Source organism: Felis catus, chromosome C1, assembly GCF_018350175.1.
Source record: "Felis catus isolate Fca126 chromosome C1, F.catus_Fca126_mat1.0, whole genome shotgun sequence".
Classification (NCBI taxonomy): Eukaryota; Metazoa; Chordata; class Mammalia; order Carnivora; family Felidae; genus Felis; species Felis catus.
Window position 1 is genome coordinate 197,801,214 of NC_058375.1, and position 21,558 is coordinate 197,822,771.

At 35.7% G+C, this 21,558-nt stretch overlaps 1 protein-coding gene across 14 annotated transcripts in view; it reads right to left on the minus strand.

The window, feature by feature from the left end:
• IKZF2 (IKAROS family zinc finger 2) overlaps positions 1-21,558 on the minus strand; it is a 164,454-nt gene that overhangs the window by 138,499 nt on the left and 4,397 nt on the right. For 8 of the 14 annotated variants that reach the window (XM_019838622.3, XM_019838617.3, XM_019838620.3 and 5 more), the window contains one exon: positions 21,010-21,117. In XM_019838622.3, the coding sequence (XP_019694181.1) occupies positions 21,010-21,117 (108 nt within the window). The other 6 variants (XM_019838624.3, XM_019838626.3, XM_019838623.3 and 3 more) reach the window with 2 other exon arrangements.

The following is a 21,558-nucleotide window of genomic DNA, read 5'->3' on the forward strand; positions in this document are numbered from 1 at the left end:
GTCAGAAAAATAAATGTATTCTCTAGAAGGCAAGAAATAACTTAAGACTGAGATAACATTACTTGTATCTCAAGTATCTTAGGAACCATGTCTAATAAGTATAAAAAATCACAAACAAATATTTACAATTAACAAACAAGAACAGCTAATTGTGCCAGAAAATGAGCTAAATGTTTTATGTAAGTTACTGCATTTATTTCTTAAACCTTATGAAAGGTTTAACCTCTTAAGGTAAAACCTTAGAACCTATTATTTGTAGCTGAGGGAAGTGAATGTAGAAAATCCAAGGAATATTCCCAAGGTCACATAGTTGAAAAACAATCAAATATCAGTAATTACTAAGGCTTAACTTTAAAGTAAGGAGCAGAGCTAGGAATCAACTCCATGTCTATGTAACTTGAAGGTCAGTACTCAACCACTTCCACTAGATCTCACCTCAAAATACAAGAACACCCACAGGGACTGCTGTGTTTTAGTGCAGACAGGTACCCAGTATTTGTGCTAAGTGGAGTAAATAAATTAATAAAAAGGAATGAAAATTTTATGTAAGGGCAGGCACACCAAGCCAAAGCCAGAAGACAAGGCTTTAAATCATTGTTCTACTACTCTAACCCCAGGTGACCATGGGCCTAATATATAGATTTCTAAAATGTAGGCTACAGAATGGATATTACAATATAAAATACTGTGTTTATGATAAAGGTGCATGTGTGCACACACACACACACACACACACACACACAGAAATCTATTTATGGAAGGCAAAGGATAGGAATTCAGTTAGCTGCTGAGCCCACCTCAAATCACCTACTATGTTCCTGGTTCTACTCTGGGCACTAGGGCTATGTGAGTAACTGATACAAATGTTCCTCAAGTTATGTGTTGGGAGAAGTGACAAATAAATAAATTAAATAATTTCAGATACTACCAAATATGACCAAGAAAATAAAGTAGAGTAATGTCATAGAATGCCTGAGGGAGCTTATTTACCCAGGGTGCTCAGGAAGTGCCTTTCCAAGGAGGCAACAATTAAGTTGAGAGAAGAAAAGAAGGAGGCTTTCATGCAAAGCTATGAAGCAACAGTGTTCCAAACAGAAGGAACAGTAAGAAAAAGACCCTCAAGGGAATAAATCTGCCGTGTCCAAGGAGAAGAAAGATAGAAGGTATTTTGAAAGTTTAGAGAACAAGAAGAATGAAGGAAGAGGAGTTCAGAGATGGAGGCAAAGGCCACAACCTTTAGGATCTTGTAGACTTCAGAAAGAAATTTTAATTTTATTCTACTTTCAACGACAACAAAAAAAAATTGTGTTTGAAGCGATGGATTGTTGTGATGTGATTTAGGTTTCAGAAAGTCCACTTCTCGGGGCGCCTGGGTGGCGCAGTCGGTTAAGCGTCCGACTTCAGCTCAGGTCACGATCTCGCGGTCCGTGAGTCGAGTTGGGCTCTGGGCTGATGGCTCAGAGCCTGGAGCCTGTTTCTGATTCTGTGTCTCCCTCTCTCTCTGCCCCTCCCCCGTTCACGCTCTGTCTCTCTCTGTCTCAAAAATAAATAAACGTTAAAAAAAAAATTAAAAAAAAAAAAAAGAGAGTCCACTTCTCGCCTACTGGGTGGATGATGGGGAACAGAGGAGCAGGAATGGTAACAGGAAGACCCGGTATAAGATTCTACAATATTTTAGGCTGAGGGGATTGGGAAATGATGGTAGCTCAGCCCAAAGTTGTCGAAGTGAACATGGTAAGAATCATGCAAATTCAGGATGTATTATTTATTTATTTATTTATCAAGAGAGAGAGACAGACAGACAGATGCCAAGAGCTCACACAGGCGCTGGGAAGGGACAGAGGGAGAGAGAATCTTAAGCAGGCTCCTCGCTGGGCGGGGAGCTTGACGTGGGGCTTGATCTCAAGAAACCATGGGATCATGACAGGAGCTCAAATCAAGAGTCAGACACTTAACCAACCGAGTCCCCCAGGTACCCCAAGATATATTTTAGATGTGAAGCCAAAGTTTCCTGAGGGACTGGACTTGGAGTTTGAGGAAAAGGAACAATACCAAACGTAGATTTGAAAGTCAAAGCACCATCGGTACCTAAAAAATAAACAGAGAGAGAAGAGGACCTGCAGATGGAGGCAGAAGTGCTGCTAATGGATGAAGGTGAGCACCAGATGTTTCCTGTTCACTGAGTCACTGGCACCCACTGATAATGACACTTCTAATGAAGCCAGTCCTTCTCTATATTGTTCTCTTAGAGGCAGTAGACACTTCTCACATTTCTACCAAAAGCCTCTAGCTTTCTGATTTCAACTAACTGGATTATTTCCTTTATCTCAATAGCCACTAACCTAGAAAATCAAAACACATGATAAAAATAGAAACATGGAAATATATAATATATAATTTCCCAGCCTAGGGTCTCATAGGCAGAAAAGTAAAAACTCAAAATTCAAAGTATAAGAGCATTCAAAAGCAACAAAATGCTTTATTATAAAGTGATAAATACAATTAATAGGAATCAATCACCAGCTTTGTGCCCATCTAGATACATGATCCTGAAAATATATTAATATCCCAAATATCCATGAACTCCACACTTGAAAAGGATGCATCTGGAGGAGTGAAGGTTGTCACTGTCCTGAAGAGCCACCCAAGAAAGTAACAATGCTCATTAACTGATTAAAAACAAACTAGCCAGCAGCTAAAAATGTTTTGCAGCAATTCAAATCCAACCACTCACACAAGAAAAAAAAAAAAAACAGAAAAATCACAGATTGATTACCACAAAGGGTCTTTTTCAGTATAAAAATGCAGATAACCTGTTACCATTAAATTGCTACTAGATGAATACACACACTTTCATTTTAGGTAGGATTAAGTACATTGCTTTCCTATATATGCCAGTTAAGTATAATGGGCTTATTAATTTATAGAAACTTATGTTAAGAGAACTACATTTCATGAGCTTCCAAATGACATACAATTTTGTTGTAATTTTTTTTTAAAGGGAAACCACAAGTAGAGAAGCAATAAAAAGAAGATGATCTTTTACAATTAAAAAATGAGAAGACTTGGTATTCTCCAAGCTCTTAGATATTACTGCCTTAATTCTTGTGGCTAGACGAATAATTACAAACAATGTTTGCAAAACTAGATAACCATTGCTCATCTAAAATTGCTTGGACACATTTAAACAGTATTTCATAAAAGGATTCAGATGAAAACTGCAAAAGAAAAACTTTTATAAGGGTTGTATAACTGATCCTAGGTACTGTTATGATAACTATATCATGGACAAATGTGACAATTAACACAGTTGGTCTAAGAGAATTGAAGTCTGACCTCACAATCTAGCATAAGCAGAACTGTACAGTTTTAAGTAAGAGCCATTTGATTCACAAGTTTTTAAACGATCTTTGGGATTGAGCTACTGGATGAGAGTTCACTGAAACAGCAGCAATATGATATCCCTTTTCATATGTGTCTGGTAAACAGGAAGGTAATGATTTGGGAGAGTTTAGATCATGAAGATTGAAAATCTTGAAAATAATAATAATTATTATCTAAAGTTATTGTTATTATTTAACGTTATTACAAGTAACTTTAAAAGTATAGACTTTCTAAATAATACCAACAAATAATCAAAATGTCTCCAGGTGAATTTCATTTCTTTTAATATATATATATATACACACATATATATATATACACACATATATACATATGTATGAATATATATATAACTACACAGATATACATACATTCATATATACACATATATTTACATATATACACATACACATAAATTAGACGTACATATGCTTATTTATATGAATATAAATATATGTATATGCAATATATACTTTCACATAAAAGTAAATAAAGTCAAGATTCTCTACAGGTCTTTTAAAGTCTTTTATAAAACCTATTTCTAGGGACACCTGGATGGTTCAGTCAGGTAAGTGTCTGACTCTTGATTTTGACTCAGGTCATGCTCTTACGGTTCATGAGTTCGAGCCCTGCATCGGGTTCTATGCAAGCAAGCATGGAGTCATTTGGGATTCTCTCTCCCTCTCTCTCTCGTGTGTGTGCACGCATACACACACACACACACACACACACACACACACACACACTCTCTCTCTCTCTCTCTCTCTCCCAAATTAAATAAATAAACGTCAAAAAACAAAACAAAACACCTATCTCTACATTCTAGAGAGTGACACTGGCCTGAAAACATGTAATTTTATGAAGCCATGTGAAACTTCTAAGTAAGTACTTGAAACTTTTACTCCAATGTAGTATTCTGCAGTATTCTGCTTGAATGTGTGTTGAGAAGAGAGTAAGCTAGGGCTAACTTTAGACCATTTATTTTAAAACTGCTCTGTGGGTAAAAAGACTAGCTGGGTGATTTAGTCACTGATATCCTCATCACAGATAGTGCTTAAGTGTCCAAACCTGTGGTGATAACTTACAAGAATAATTGAGATCTGTCTCTAATGTATCCAGTCAGATAAGCAACACATATTAACTCATGATATATTTAAATTAACAGGCAACTTTCTTAATTGAGAGATTTCTATGTATAAGGCACTGTGCTAGCTAGCTTCTATAGAAAACAGTAACTAATATTTCTTGAATTATTTCTTGAAATCTGTTAGGCAGTGTGACAGATAGAAGCTTTAACTAAAGCTATTTTATTAATCCTCACAATAACCCCAAGAGACAAGCATTAACTTTCCCTCATTTATAAATGAGGAAGTGAAGACTAACACACAGCACAGCCGATAATATAAATTCAAGCCTGTTCATCTCTGTCTGCTATCCTTGGGCAACAGAGATTACAGTCATTTCCCCTACCCTCAAGGAGATTCCAGTTACACAGGGGAGATAAGATGAACACAAATAAGGGAGTAAAGGTAAAACAAGATAGGAAGTGATAAAGGCTTCCTACTTTTTTTTTTTTAATTTTTTTTAATGTTTGCTTGAGAGAGACAAGAGAGACACAGCAGGAGCCAGGAAGGGGCAGAGAGCAGGGGAAACACAGAATGCGAAGCAGGCTCCAGGCTAGCAGCACAGATCCTGCCCCAAGGTTCGAATGCAAGAACCTTGAGATCATGACCTGAGCCGGAGCTGGACACTTAACCTACTGAGCCACCAGGATGCCCCAAGGCTTCCTAGTTTTTAAAGAAGAAATTACTCCTGAATAAAAAGGATCATTTAGCTTGAGGGGCACCTGGGTAGCTCAGTTCTTGATTTCGGCTCAGGTCACAATCTCATCATTTGTGAGTTCAAGCCCCACTTCTGGCTCTGCGCTGACAGCATGGACCCTGCTTGGGATTCTCTCTCTTCCTCTCTCTCTGCCCCTCCCACACTTGCACACAGGCTCTGCTCATTCTCTTTCTCTCAAAATAAATAAACTTAAAAAAAAAAAAAAACGATCATTTGGTTTGAAAGACTGATTACACTGTCACTATGCTAACAGTAACCCTGACCCAAGAAAAGCTAAACTTGGACATAAAAAACAAAATATGTATCTTTAAATGATCTCATTGGGATTTATAAAGATTTCTGCACCTTTTAACCAAATGACCTATGAGTAATCTGTTTATATGTACTCTGCTATAAAATCTTATTTTTTTTTAATTTTTTTTAAGTTTATTTATTTTTAAGACAGAGAGAGACAAAGCATGAACGGGGGAGGGTCAGAGAGAGAGGGAGACACAGAATCGGAAGCAGGCTCCAGGCTCTGAGCCATCAGCCCAGAGCCCGACGCAGGGCTTGAACTCACGGACCGTGAGATCGTGACCTGAGCTGCAGTCGGATGCTTAACCGACTGAGCCACCCAGGCGCCCTATAAAATCTTTTTAAAAGAATATCCACTTTTCTCCCTGATTGCTCACAAGATAAAAGGGGGAAAATGGCCATTAGAAGGGTCTGACACACAGCTGAGAATCCCAGATACACAACAGGGTGATGTGTTATGATATAGGACACAGAGCACCATGAGTATGGAATTTATGAAATTTCAGAACCATACTGGGAATTCACTCACCAATACATCCAGTAAATAAGTAAACAAGTCCCCGCTAACAGATCACTCTGGGCCAGGTCAAGAGGAGGGCACACCGGGCAGTCAAGTCCTGCCTCAAACGCATCTTCTGAACTGCCATCCTCAAATGAAATGCATTACCACTACTGCGCAATTACCATTTCAATTATATCCCTCACAAACAGAGCAGGTTTATTTGTGATTCGCTTTAATTAGGTAATTTTAGTTTCATTTCGTTAGTAATTGATTTGAATACAACAGAATTAATAATTGCCTCATATCTGCACAGACGTTTCTTTTCAAACAAGGACTGACAGCACTCAGATGAGGAACGAAAATATCTAGTCATTGATGCAGATATCTTGTGTTTTATTGGCAATGCTTTTCACTCTTTTTTTTTTTTTACTATCATTACAGTTGTTGGTGTAAAAGCATATCCTTCGTAGAAGACTATTTAATATAACATGTTTGTGGAGTCTATTTCTTAGCTATTTGATTCAAGTTTTTTCTTATATTCATTGTATCTAACAATAAAATAATACCTACCATTCTGGTTTACTTACCACGTGACAGTCACCATTCTGGAGACTTTATGGATATTATTCCTAATGCTCGCCACTCCTCTGACAAGGCAGATATTAATGTCCCTGTTTTACAAACTGAGATGCCAAGACATGAAATATCTGCCTAGGGGTCACAGATCTGACATACAATACCAGGACTCAGTTTTTTACACTATGGAGGAAGGGGAAGGGAAAATTCATTTAATCATGTAATTTAAAAATATATATATGCTCATTATTTTCTAGTAATAAAATGCTTAAGTACTGCCAGGAAGAGTAAATTCCTCAGGGACTGCTTAAATAAATATTTAAGTTCAAGTTTTAATGAGCACATTGTACGTTAAATGTGAAAGCATTTCAAATAGTGTAAAGTATCTTAAAAATAAAATGTTACTTTTAATAGGCTTAAAAACAGTTTTCTTAAGCAAGTTAAACATATACCCTGATCTTGTTTTTATTATTTATGAGCTTAGCAAACTTTTCATTCAACAATAATACATGTGTAAAGTTCGTCTCATGTCTGATAAATTTTTACTGCAGTATTATCACCAGGTTAATTTTAGAAGAGTATTCCAGTGGGTAAAAGCCAACCTGGGAATTCTAAGTCTCTGACAGAGTATGGTCTCAAGAAAGTCTTTTAAAACACTCAGTGCTTGTGTCTTAGATACTTTAGGAGGAAAATGGAAAAACAACAGATCAGAGAACAAAAACTGGATGCAAAACCCCATCTCATCTGCTCAATATCAAGTTCCTTCCTCATTGCCACCTCCCAAGAGGGAAAAAAAAAAAAAAAAAGCAGAGAAAGTTCTTACTGTTTCTGTCAGGACTATGGCTTTCTCTAACTCCCTAACCCCTTTCCCACTGAAGTGAAATAAAAAGGCAGCTGAGGGACAAGACCAAAGTTTACTGTATTGGTGATAATTCAGAAATACAACCAATTAGGGTACCTCTCACACACAGTATGTTTATTACACAGTCACTTTTGCAAAAGATAAAAGAAACAGACTAGTCCAAAGTGACCATAAGTAATACCACTGTTTATGATAGCAAGCAACCTACTATAGGTGCTAACAACTTCACTGCTTCCATCTACCCATCTTTCTAGAATGATACCCAGAGTACTTCAGTTATTCTAACCACCCCATCTCCTACTCCTGGCTTTCAGATATCTGAAGAAGTAAACATCTATTGAATCTCAATATTTATCATTCATCTTCTACCAGAAATCATTCCAACCTTATTGCCCATTCTTCATCATTCAAACAGGTAATTTCTTTAATTATAAATAAATTCTTTATACTTTCTGAAAGAAGAAAAAAAGGAAGGAAAGATCCTATTTTTCTTTTGTCCTATTCCTCTCTCTGGTAGATCTAGGAACTCTAGTGGATTCCGTGGCTTACCCCTCACTGCTGCACTCACCACATTTATTCTTTCTTTCTTCTTGAGCTAGCTGGTTTTTTAGTTCCCTTACACTTCACACCTCTGCTCTTCCCGTTCATATAATTGAAGTTATTTTCACAGGTCCTACTCCCATTAGTAACACACCACAGCTGTCTTGCCAAAAACAGCGTATCCTTAAAAGATTTAATATAAAAGTTAGCAATACTCAATGGAGTTTTAAATTGATGAACATGAGGGGCGCCTGGGCAGTTCAGTCTGTTGAACGTCAGACTTCGGCTCAGGTCATGATCTCGTGGTTCATGAGTTCGAGCCCCACATCAGGCTCTCTGCTGTCAGTGCAGAGCCCACTTGGGATCCTCTGACCCCCTCTCTCTCTGCCCCTCCCCCATTCATTCTTTTTTTTTTTTTCTGTCTCAAAAATCAATGAACATTTAAAACTATTTTAAAACTTTAAAGAATAAACTGATGAACATGAAAAAGAGACTAAGGCACTTTTTAAAAAGTAAACATGATTGTCATCATATACAGGTTACAACCTTTTTTTTTTTTTTTTTTTTAGAGGGAAAGAGTGTCAATAGAGGATCAGGGCAGAGGAGAGGGAGAAGGAGAGGGAGAGAGAGAGGGAGAGGGAGAGAGAGGGAGGGAGAGAGAGAGGGAGAGAGAGAGAGAGAGAGAGAGAGACAAAGAGAGAGAATCTTAAGCAAGCTCCTCACTCAGCGCAGCTCCCTACACAGGGTTCGGTCTCATCTCGTGATCGTGAGATCATGACTTGAGCTATAAAAGCAAGAGTCCGACACTTAACCCACTGAGACACCCAGGTGCCCCTACAGGAGGGAGGGGATAACTTACTCCACTCAGATTTATTTTGGTATCATAATGCTATGTCTCCTTACCATTTCTGGAAGTACACTGATATGTATATTACTTCAGTATCTCATGCTATGAATGAATATCACTCATAAAAAAAAATGTAGCATATATTACTTTATTTGGAAATTCCACTGTATTATAGCAATTAAGAAAATACCTTATACTAAGACTAAATCTAAAATGATATTGAAGGAGTCTGAAGACACCATTTTCATATGAGAATAGCCCTGACTTCAGTATTCATCATTAATGGCAATAGTCTATTTTCATTACTGTATAACATCACTGAAATTTCAAAGTTAAATCCATGTGATCAGAGCTATCATTGGTTCTTACAGAAAAGTTTCAGACTTTTTGTTTGAGAAGATGTCTGACTGAATTAGGGTGTTTTTTAATTACACAAGTAAAAGATCTTTTGTGAAAAATACAAATAATGCAGAACTACTTGGAATAAATGACAAAATGCCCCATTTACTCTCCCAGACTCCAAAATGAATTCTATCAATAGTGTGATAGTTCTTTCTTGTCCTTATTCTTTGCATTCACATGTATGCACATACACAAATGCGCACATAAACGCACATATGCTTTTAAAACACATATGGCACTTTCTTGTACATACAGTTGTATGGCGGCAATTGTTTAGTTAATGAAAGCTTCTCTGATTTACTGGAAAAATATTATCTCTTCAAATTCATTACCAGCTATTGTACTCAAAACTTTGGGGCCAACTAAAACTACTCAAAGTCATAAAAATGTTTTTTTTTTTTTTTTTTTATGCAAAGAGCCTTACTGTAATAACAATTTATGTAAAAATAATTTATTTTAAATTGTGGGGTTTTTTTGGGGGGGGGCACAGAAAGAGGTTTCTTTTTTGTCTGTTTTTGTTTCCAAAAAACTGAATCCAAAAACTGTCATTAGGTCATTAATGTGTCATAGTTCAGACAGATGGTGGTGTGTAATTCATATTTTGAGAGTTTAAAAACAGCAGACTCCCAGAAAATATATTCCCTTTTCTAGTTTGCAGTTATGTCCACACAATATCTATTACTGCTTTCAAATATTTTGTGAACATTCAGCATTAGAATAGAATTCATGTCATATTTCAAAATACTATATTAGAATCAGTTTTTAAAGTGTTTGGATTTTAAAGCAATACCTAAAAATGACCAGGTATGATTGGTTATAATGTTTATTTTTTAAACAAGAATCTTTATGAAAATCACCACGACAAGAAAAAATTCATATTGTTGTAGAAGAAATGACACCTCTTTAGAACTCAACCAGAAATTCTTAAAGCTAATTCAACAGAAACAGAGCAATGCAGCATCCTAGCACTTCAAAAGATGACCAAGTCCTGCATGCTGTATCTTAGTAAGAAGGTAGGGTTGATACAGTGAGGTGTAATAAGAACTATAACTTCCATGATAATAAGAGAGCAATGACAAAAATGTCAAAGGTGTAGACACCCAGAATGTTAATTTATTAGAACGTGACTTTACACTGATTAATTATATGCTCCACAAAATATCTGGAGTGCATAAGAAAAGTTAATTGAAGCATTTCATTTTGTACATGCCACTAAAATTAGTTTTAAATAAGTGGTAGAGAACTGATTTCAAAATTATAAGTATGTGGAATTCAATCTGTAAACTCTAAATGTGCTATATAAAGATAATAGTAATGAAGATGATTATGGTGACCAGAGAATATTCATGGAAACATTTACATTCACTTGATTCCACTGAACATGATTGTATAGAATTAGAAAACTTAAAAGCTGTTTAGAATCTCAAAAACCATCTTTCAGAGGCTGATCTGAAGATTACAAAATTTTGGTGGGGCGCCTGGGTGGCTCACTTGGTTGAGCATCTCAGCTCAGGTCATGATCTCAGGGTTCATGGGTTTGAGCCCCACATAGGGGTTCTCACTGACACAGTGTGGAGCCTGCTTAGGATTTTCTGTCTCCCTCTGTCTCTACCCTTCTCCCGCTTATGTGTGTTCTCTCTTTCTCTCTCCTTCTCTCTCTCAAAAATGAACATTAAACAAAAAAATTAAGATTACAAAATCTTTTTTAGAGTGAGACATGGTTAAAAACAACACATTCCCAAACAGAGAAAATCACAAGTTAGGATTTCAGAATTATTTCAATACCTAAAAATTTAACTTTTCAAACTTCCTCAAATAGGTCAGAAACACATTACTTAAAAATATATATTGAATATAATCATAAGTATTTCCTTAATTCAACAAATAACTACTAGAGAATGAAGAGATAGGGCATGGTCATTTTCCTCAAAGATTCACATCTGGAAAATCTATGAGTAGCATTTCTGTAATCAATGTCTGGCCCCCAAATAAAGCTGTATGCTTTGACAAATATTCTCAAATTCACATCCAGTAATTAAGATAGCCTTCCTTATTAGCTAAACTAAAATACCGTAATTTTGTATAAAATCTCATTTGCTTTCATCAGACTACTACAATGATTTCATGAAACTGGTGTAATATTTGTTCCTCTTGACCTATAAACTAAGAGCACTTCTAGATCCCCAACTAACTTAAGGTGTCCTTCTCGGGTGGCAGTGCTATCTCCCATCTTCATTTAAAACTTTAAGGGGCACCTAGGTGGTTCAGTCAGTTTAGGGCCCTCCACTTGATTTCAGTCATGAGTTGGAGCCATATACAGGGCTCATGTTGAGCCCCGTGTTGAGTCCCCTGTTGGGCTCCTCACAAGGCATGGAGCCTAAGATTCTCTTCTCTTTCTCTCTCCCACTGTCCCTCCCCAGCTCATGCTCTCTGCTCTCACTCTCTCTCAGAAAAAAACAAAACAAACAAACAAACAAAAAACTGATTTTAAGACGTCTTAAATTGCTGACCGTATCACCTATCAACGTTTCTGTGAAGAGAAAATAGAAGTTTGAATTTAAGGTAATAGTAGTTGGAGTATCCTTGTATGCATTATAAGATTATTTTTAGAGTTAAGCTATAAAATCAACAATCAACAAATCTAAATCAGGAATGTAAAATTACACTAAAGAAAATGAATCCAACCTAGGCTAGCAAAATTGGTTGTAACCTGATTACACGTAATAACATGAGTTAAAGACTGAATCCGAAGGATTTAGCCAAGGAAGCTGAGAAAAAAAATAACTCCTACAAGTATTTTGGCTGAACCTATATCTATGCAATCTAAATCCATGTCCATCCAGAGAAGAAGAAATTAGACAATGGACTTAACCATAATGACCAAATGGCAATGCTATCTCTATCGTGATGCTGAACATATTAGGCTCTCTTAGTCTGATGCCATTAAACATTTGAATTATATAACTAACTCCTTTTCTTCAGATTCTTTGCTTACCAAGGTCAGTTCACAAGAACAAAATATTCTGGTCAAGCCAAATGGAGTCATCCAGATCCTCTATTATTTGGTTGGGTTTTTTTGTTTGTTTTATTTTTAATCAATGTACAGACATAAATTGGCCTTCTGATTTTAAATATCAATTTTATAAACTTGTTTATATAAGTCAATCCGGAGATCTGAATCCACTCTAAGTGTGCTGCCAATCAAATTTCAGAACTTGTAAGGCTTATGGCCAAATCTTGCATCATAAAAAATGTCTTGGGGAAATGTTAACCTTTGGGAACCTACTTGAAAGCTTGTTGCATTTTCATCTCTGTTTCACTGTGCATCTTCAAATTTATATACTTTTGAACAACTCTTGGTGGTAAAAGGTGAGAAGCAATTCATTCATTTATAATGGATATAACTCACGGTAAGTACACCACACTTATTTGCTTCTAAATGCAATAGGATTATTAATGTCTCAAATAAAATACGGATTCATTTGGAACCTGAAAGACAATATCCCTCTCTACAAAACTCTTAACATATTTTTTGTGCCCCAGCATCAGCAGTGCATCACACAAAGTAACTCCTTAATAAATGTTTACTGGATCAATGATTGAAAGATGAAAAATATCTCTCTAGAGAGTTCTGAATCTCCATATACAGGAAATCTCAGATGAAGCATTTCCATCATTAACATTCATTTGGAATTCTATGGTGTCTCAGGTAATCAAAGCTTACATTTTTAAGATGGAGTTGTATTATGGATATTTTGAGATAATAAATATATTTATTAGGATGTTTTCCATATCACATCCTAGGTAATTTTACCCCACAGGCACAGTATTATAAACTTAAAAACAAGTTAAATAGGTACTAAACCATTTTCAAATGAAGTATATGGTATACATTAAATTTATGATTTTTAAAAATAAATAACCCTAATAGATATGATACTAAATATACCACAAAAACTTAAAGAGAAGGGCCAGCATATTTTGTTTAAAAATCGGTGAGTTAATCGCTTCAACTAATCCAAATTCTGAGACTAGCATAAGAAGACTCCATTAAGCAGAGATTTCATTAAAACCTGTATTCATACATTTCAGTACAGAATTTTGACTTAACAGGGCAAGTAGGAAAATAAAATCACTGAGCAAATGCTGGGACTTACTCGTGGAATAATTTTTTCAAAAAACTAAACTACTGTTCAAGTAATACATTAGCAAATAACAAAATCACAAGCTACCTATGAGATTTCCAGTATAATCTGTCCATATGCCTGATTGCTATCTTCTCCCAAATCCTACCTGTGCTTCAAACTCTCTGGATCCAGAATTAAACTAAACTAAATCTTTTCCTGGAAACCTCTCCAACATTTCCTATCCTCCTTAATGGAACCTACTACCATTTATCCAATAATCTAGGAGTCACCATCGTGAACTTCCTTCTCTCCTTAATCCTACTATCCAAGTCCAATCCACTTTAAGCTATGAAATATTTCCCAAATCCTTTTCTTCCTTTTTGTCCCCACTATCACCAGCGCTCACAACTTCTCACTCAACCATTGCAATAGCTGTTAAAAATACCCCTGATCTAGACAGGTCCTCATCCACAATCTTTTTTTCCCCACAGTACAGCCAGTGTGATCCATGTCAATCAAAAGACAGAAGTCATCTGCTTTGTTAAAAGCCTTGGCTCCCTTGAAAATGAAATCCAAAATTTCTCTTATACAAGATATTCCTTCATCTTGCCTGATTAATTGTGCAGAGTCATCTGTGGCCTCAAATCCTGGGCACCAACCTCACACTCTAGAAATACTAACCTGCTTTTATTTTCCAGAACATGCCATGCTATTTCTCAGCTCTCACGGTGGATACTTCATTTACTGAAAAAGCCTTCCACTTCTCTCCTAAATCCTCTTCCTTTGATAAGTCTCAGCTCAAGCGGCCTTTTTCTCTAGGAAGACTTTCTCAACTAGTACCACCTTTCATTCCACATAACAATCAGAATACTGAGCATACCACAGTATAATGCCCTGCTTACCCGTCTTTCAAACTAGAATGTGAGCTCCTGGAGAACAGTGTACTATTCACCTCCGGATTTGCCTTGCAGTGCCTGATGCATAAAAGGTAGCTTATAAACTTGCTGAATTAATCAATTAGAATAATACAGCAACATAGCAAATGCCTAGAACTGATAATCATACGTTTTAAGCTTACTTCAAAAGTGAAACAAGTAACTATTATCCCCAAACGCACAATTAGCAACAATCAGGCCTGCAATGTGATTAGGTACCACCAAATAAGAATTTATGGTACCACCAGAAGCATCAAAGGAGGTGAAATTTTAGATGCAGATCTTCTTTAATTTTTTTAAATATTTATTTCTTTTTTGAGAGAAAGAGAAACAGAGCATGAGCAGAGGAGGGGCAGAGAGAGAGAGGGAGACACAGAACCCAAAACAGGCTCTAGGCTCTGCAGTCTCAGCACAGAGTCCAATGCAGGGCTCGAATTCATGAACTGTGAGATGATGACCCAATCCAAAATTGCATGTTCAAACGAATGAGCCAGCCAGGTACCCCTAGATGCAGACCTTCTAAGAAAGAATTGATTATAGATATAGATAGGTTTCTCTATCAAATGAACTTTTTCTTTTTCCATTCTTAATGACTGGTATCTTGAAGCACCAAAGGTAAGCAATGATTTTCATTACATATAACCAAAAACATAAAACTATAGCCAGGAACACTGAAACCCAATAAAAAGAATTTCCAACACACAAATTCTACTTCTTTGTTAACCAAAATCTTCACACATGCTTTAAATAATAGAAATGCTTTTCTTCAATTTTTACCCTGAATTCTTAGAAACCTCTGTCTCTGTTCCATGGATGTACATAATAAAAAGGAAAGAGCAAATGATCTGAATTTCAAACAGAAATGGATTTGAAAACAAACTCTTTTTATTATGAGTCACTGATCGATGATAAAGCAAAGACTCTTCTGAGTGATAGCAGCAGTGATTATTTATTGCATCTAAGCATACACCAGCAACTGTGCAAGTATTTTGTACGTATTACTTCATTTAAACCTCACAGCAGTCCACTGAAGTAGGTATGGCTTATCCCTATTCTACAGATAAGGAAACTGAAGCTCAGAGACATGAAGTAACATATCTAAGGTCACACAGCAAGTGGGAATTCTAACACAGGCATGTATAACTCCAAAGCGTGTATTTTTAAACACTTACAATCTATTGCTTCTGTGTCTCAGTTTTCTGTATTATAAAGTGGAAGAATTACTTCCCTCACAGAGCTGTTATGGAGACTAAGTGAAATAATATGGACGTATCTAGCATAGTGTTGGGCATCCTATATATACTCAATAAATTATGCTCTCCGTCCCTTCCTCACTCCAGTGTAAACATTTATCATAAGGGATATATAGTTCCCAAATACTTCTTACCTATTTCAAAGCATAGATATTCTGAGTCTTGATTAATTCCAAAAGGAAAATACTACCAGGTCCATAAATATATTTGATCCAAACAGATATAAAGGGAAAAAAAAATCAAAGAAAAAACCCAACACATTCCACCTAAGTTGATGACTGTCCCCCTGCTATTGATTGTTCAGAACATCATAAGATCAAAATATATCAATATTTAAAGTTAGGAGAAAAGAGCATGGGACCCAGAAATCTCAATTCATTACAGCTTGAAGGAAGACTCCCAAAAGAACCTAATAAATCATGTTACATTAAAAAAAAAACAAAACGTACTTCCAGTAGGGAAGACAGATTTGGAAAAAGACAGAGGCAATAAGAATAATACTTGTATAATAAGTTGATTTGTTTGTTGAAGACAGACTTTTATGCTTATATTGAAGCAGTCTAAAAATGCCAGGAGGGGGAAATGAGGGGCAAATAAAAATATACAGCATTTTTACTGTTAATTCCCTACACATACATACTTCCTATAGTTTCTTTTTTTCCTTTTGGTTTAGTTTATAACCATGATACTTACCTCTGATAGGTGTAAAGAAATAAAATCAAACTTGGGGTGCCTGGGTAGCTCAGTCGGTTAAGAGTCCTACTCTTGATTTCAGTTCAGCTCATGATCTCAGGGTTCATAAGATGCAGCCCCTCACTGGGTTCTGTGCTGACAGTGAGGAGCCTCCTTGAGATTCTTTCCTCTCTTTCTGCCCCTCCCCTGCTCTCTCTCTCAAAATAAATATTTTTTTTTATTTTTTTAATGTATATATATATTTTTTTTAATGTTTATTCACTTCTTAAGAGACAGACACAGAGTGTGAGCAGGACAGGGGCAGAGAGAGAGGGAGACACAGAATCTGAAGCAGGCTCCAGGCTCTGAGCTGGCAGCACAGAGCCTGATGCGGGGCTTGAATTCACAAACCATGAGATCATGACCTGAGCCAAAGTCAGATGCTCAACCGACTGAGCCACCCAGGTGCCCTTAAACTTTTTTTTAAAAAAGGAAATAAAATCACACTTTTCTCTTCATTTCCAGACTAGTAAAAAACTAAATGTATGCTGGATGGATATATATATATATATATATATATATATATATATATATATATACACACACACACACACACACACACACACACATATACGCATCTAAGTACAATAATTCAGCACAGAGTGAGTTCTTACATCAAGCCCGTCTGGTGTTATATTAGGGTGTATATCCCATGGAAATCCAACCAAGAGTGACTACCAAACGAAGCCACAGAAGACAATTCAGAAAGCTGGTCAGTCCCATAATATAAACAGTATTTTTAAAAGTGCATGAGAGCATCTGATATCACTCCACCTTCATAATAACCTTCCTCTACTTCTATAATACAGTTTTGTCACCAAAACATGAATCAGTATTGGACATGGCAGGCACCCTGAGATAATAACGTTATAAAGAGATATCAGTTAAGTGATGTAACTAACCCACAAGGTAAAATCACAGTTTTATGTCCCAATCCTGACAACTCCATCCTTCTGTTAAGGGACCTAAAAGGCCAACTGATTTCTTCAGACCTCCATTTCTACATAAGAAAAATGGAAATCATAATACACTTCTGCTTCACTAGGCTCTAAAAATGGAAACTAGCTAAGAAAAAAAAATGAATGTGAAGCACTCTGAAAAGAATAAACTAGATTCCCTGACCTGATTATTGGTCAGAGTCTTGTAAAACTAGAATTACTACTTCTTCCAATTCCACACATGCCACCTGGCCATCAAACTGACTGGTAAATAGTATTGACGGCAAAGGTGATCCACATAGAAAGTTTTAAAGCAATAGAAACAAAATCTGTGTCACAATGTATTTTCATACCATTAACTACCTCCAAGGGAAATTTACTTATTGGCATTATAAAAGTAGAAGATAAAACGTGTAAGGTTACAAATTTTTGAACCTTAAATTTTGTTTTAAATAGTCGGCAGCACGTATAGATAGAATAGTTTGAAACCGATATGGAAGCAACTATGCAAGAACTGGAGAGGAGCTAACCCAGAAACAGAAGGAATCACAAAGGCCAAAATACAATATGGATTATTTTTATATTGTTCTATCTGAGTTGTCTGTTGCACATTCTTAACTTTCAGATTCTATTTTTAAAATCACTTAACACTGTGTATTTCCAGTAGCCATCAAGGCATATACTGTCATCCCTGACACTGAAGATTGTCAGCAGACTCAATATGCACACTAATGATCTCAGGCAACAATGCCCATCTTCTTTATCAAAGAGACCTTATTCCAGAAAAAAAAGTCTAAAATTCTCTAAGAAAATTCATTCTAAAACATAGGAAGTAGCTACTGTGAAATGGTAAGATCCATATCGCCTCTCAATTTTTAAGATTATCTTACGTGCTAAATTTTAAAACCCCAAACTGTCAGACATCATAACATTTTTAGTTTTCCCCCAAGTTGCCGATGCTCGTTTCTAGCACTGTCAAATAATGATAGCTGCTGTCATTATTTTTTATACAAAAACTGGTAGCAAGTTGTACAGACACCCTTCATCTTAGAACGGTCATCAAATAACCTAAATAAAGGATCAGTACTTTGTGCTAAAACTGATCACTTTCCTAATACCAAAGTAAATGGGCTATCACTGGTTATTGATACTTTATTGCCAGAATGTTATTTTATTTTTTTTTAAAAAATCAAAGGTTTTAATTCTTTTAATTTTTTTTTCTAAGCTGCTTTAAAATAACTTTCTTCCTCTTACACATATAGTCCTGTCCTCTCCTTGCTGCTACTGAAGGTTATCTTATTCTGTCACAAAGGTAGTCCCATTACTTGGGGCTTGAACACTTTCAATCAAAATCGCAATTGTTTTTGGATGCAACAGCCCTTCAGTAAGTATATTTGAAAACATAAAAAAAAAAATTACAGAAAATAAATAAGCTATTCTTATTTGATAAAGTTCAACAATTGCATTTAAAAGGATTCAGGAAAACTGGTCATCTCAGACACAAGTGATCTGACAGGCCCCAAACACACAAAAACTATTCCAAATCACAGAAAAACATCTGAGTGACCGATTTTAGGTCTCTTGTTCTAAGTAACAGACAAGAGTCCCTCTTCACCACTATTTGCCTTGGCAATCTAAAATGCTGATATTCTCCTGGATCTAACAGAAAGGAAAAATGGGTATCTTCTCCATCTAACACCTAAGTGGGTAACCTAGATACTGTAAATAGAGGCTACATAAAGGATGCAACACACAGCTCTGAAGTGAGAGCCAAATATTTAACCTGCAACTCTTTGGAAAACAACACGAAAACATGTGCAGCTTAGCCAAAGATTGTATTAACACGGGATTGCCACAGGCTAGTAAGTTTGGGGGGGGGGACTCTTTACCACATAATTTTACTGTTGTTGGGTGAGAAAAGCTCAAATGTTAAAAGCATAGTTCTTATTTGTTCAAACTGATGATACCCACACTCTGCGATGTTTACTTAAAATAAACGGATGAACTGCTTTTTTGAAGAGTACTTGTAAAACCAGAATCAAATTCACAAATAAAGCAGCCAATTAACAAGTATTTTCCTGCTGATATCCTAGTGGTGGCCAGGGGATGACAGCTAAGAGTCTATGATTATTCAAAGTTTCTAAAGTTTCTAAAGCTGACAGCTAAATATTAAGCTAACAGAAATTTTTGTATCTATCTTTACTCTTTAGGAAATGAAACAAAAATTATCAGAGAAATAAAAATCTATTCTACCAAGGAACTAATAACATTAAATGTTAAAATATAAAAATTGTATTACCTACACTGTAATAGTAGTACAACTTTTGTTAGATTATAGCCAACTAGCCAAAAAATAAATAAGTGCTACAAGATGCATTACAAAAGATTAACACTATAATTTAACATACATTCACTCACTCACTATTAGTTTTTCTTTCTACGTGATAAACGAATTTCAAAGACTGCTTCCAGAACGAAATATTCTGGGAAATGCTTCCCAGTAATAAAAAGATAACTTTTATGTAAGTAAATTCACATAGTTCAATCAAAATTTTAAGCCAATAACTAATATCACTTGAAGTTAATGAACTGCAAAATGTATTCAACAGCACTCTATATACTTTTGCTTATAATTCAGAAGTCTTTACTATTTACAAAACCAGTAGTTTTATAATAACCTCAAGTTTTGAGAACTATAAGAGGAAACTGGAAAGGAAAATTCGTTCTCTCTGGATAATCAGAATTAACTTGAAAATATATTCATAATTTAGTAGCTGATTCAGTTTCCTTCAGTTATTAAATCTTTGTTTTTTAAAAAAAAAAAGGGAAAAAATGTCCTTTCCTTCACACATCACCCAAACAGAAAACTTTCAAATTAAGTTATATTTACATATAAGCCAGATGTCCTTTCTACACAAGAATATAACACATACAAAAGTATAAGGGAAACATAAGATTTCAAATTACGTTTAAGGAGTAATAGAGCATTTGCACCTAATAACTAAACTGATAAAACATTATAATTAAGAGAAAACAAGCCATATTCTTAATGAAGTATTTTGTCTTCTGTCACGGACAGCATACAAGTTGCTCTTTTATTACACAAAAACAATGTTTACTACATCAATGAATGACTCTATCAAAAACAGTGGCCCAAACGGTCTATTCCTGCAAGTTCAAAACATCCTTCCTAACGTTCACAGTTCTTCCCTGGATACCTGGATAGTCTAAAACAAAACGCTTTCATTTTGTTGGAGAAATGGATTTAAATCAGATCCATAAATTTTCCATTACACTTCACTTCCAATGCTTTAGAGGAGAAACTTTCACATATTAAAAAAAAAAAAAAAAAAGTAACATTGCGATTCTACCACTGATGGATTAGCTTTACACCAAGGCAATGGTAAAATCATTTCATTTTTCTACTGTGAAGAGTCCTTTGGAAGCGACTTGTTTCCATATTCTTTTATCCAACAACAACAACAAATCTAGTCACAAACCTGGCAAGTCAAAGCAATAACCAGCAAAGTCTAACATTTCTTACCTGATACAGGTAAGCACCAGCTCCCAAATGCCACCTTGGGATAGGTCAGACTAGTAAGCAGGCTCATATTTTATGATACTAGAATGGACAGGAATAAATCTGTGTTGTTCTTTCTTTAGCAAAATCTATAGCAGCAGCTACACCACAATGTGAGAGGACCCCAAAGACCTAACAAATTCAAGTGTGTCGCTAGAGAAATAGGAAAAAAAAAATCATAAAATGAAGACTTACTGCTTGTCATGTGACTTGGTGAGGCGTGCTGTCCATTGGGTGTGCTTGAGGTGAGGTCAATTGCCATAGTGGAGTGCTCCCTTTCAGGTGAAAGCTCATTGTCACCTGCTTTCACAAAATAAAATCTTTTGGTCTCTGTTCATTGTCACATAAAATCTAATCACCAACTTTGCTTCATACATGCAGAGGCATGCACAGCTTTGAAATTTTAATGTAATCCATTTCGGCCTTAAAAGAAACTATAAGGAAATATAATTTAGAAATATGTAGCAAATGAACGAAATAAGGAAAAGCCATGACCAGCCCACAATAAAAAAACTACAAAATCTGATTATCACAGTATTCTTAACTGTAAAACACGAGCAAGTGGAATAGTCAATTTCTAAAGTATTTTTCAGTTGAAAAACTAAATTTTCTTTGAACACCTAATTTAACCATTAAGCATAGAGCATTTATAATGAGCATTTTTCCAAAATGCTATCAGAGAGTTTGATGTTTAAAAGGAAAGTTTCCTAAAAAAAAGGTCAACTTAAGGAGCTTTCACATTAT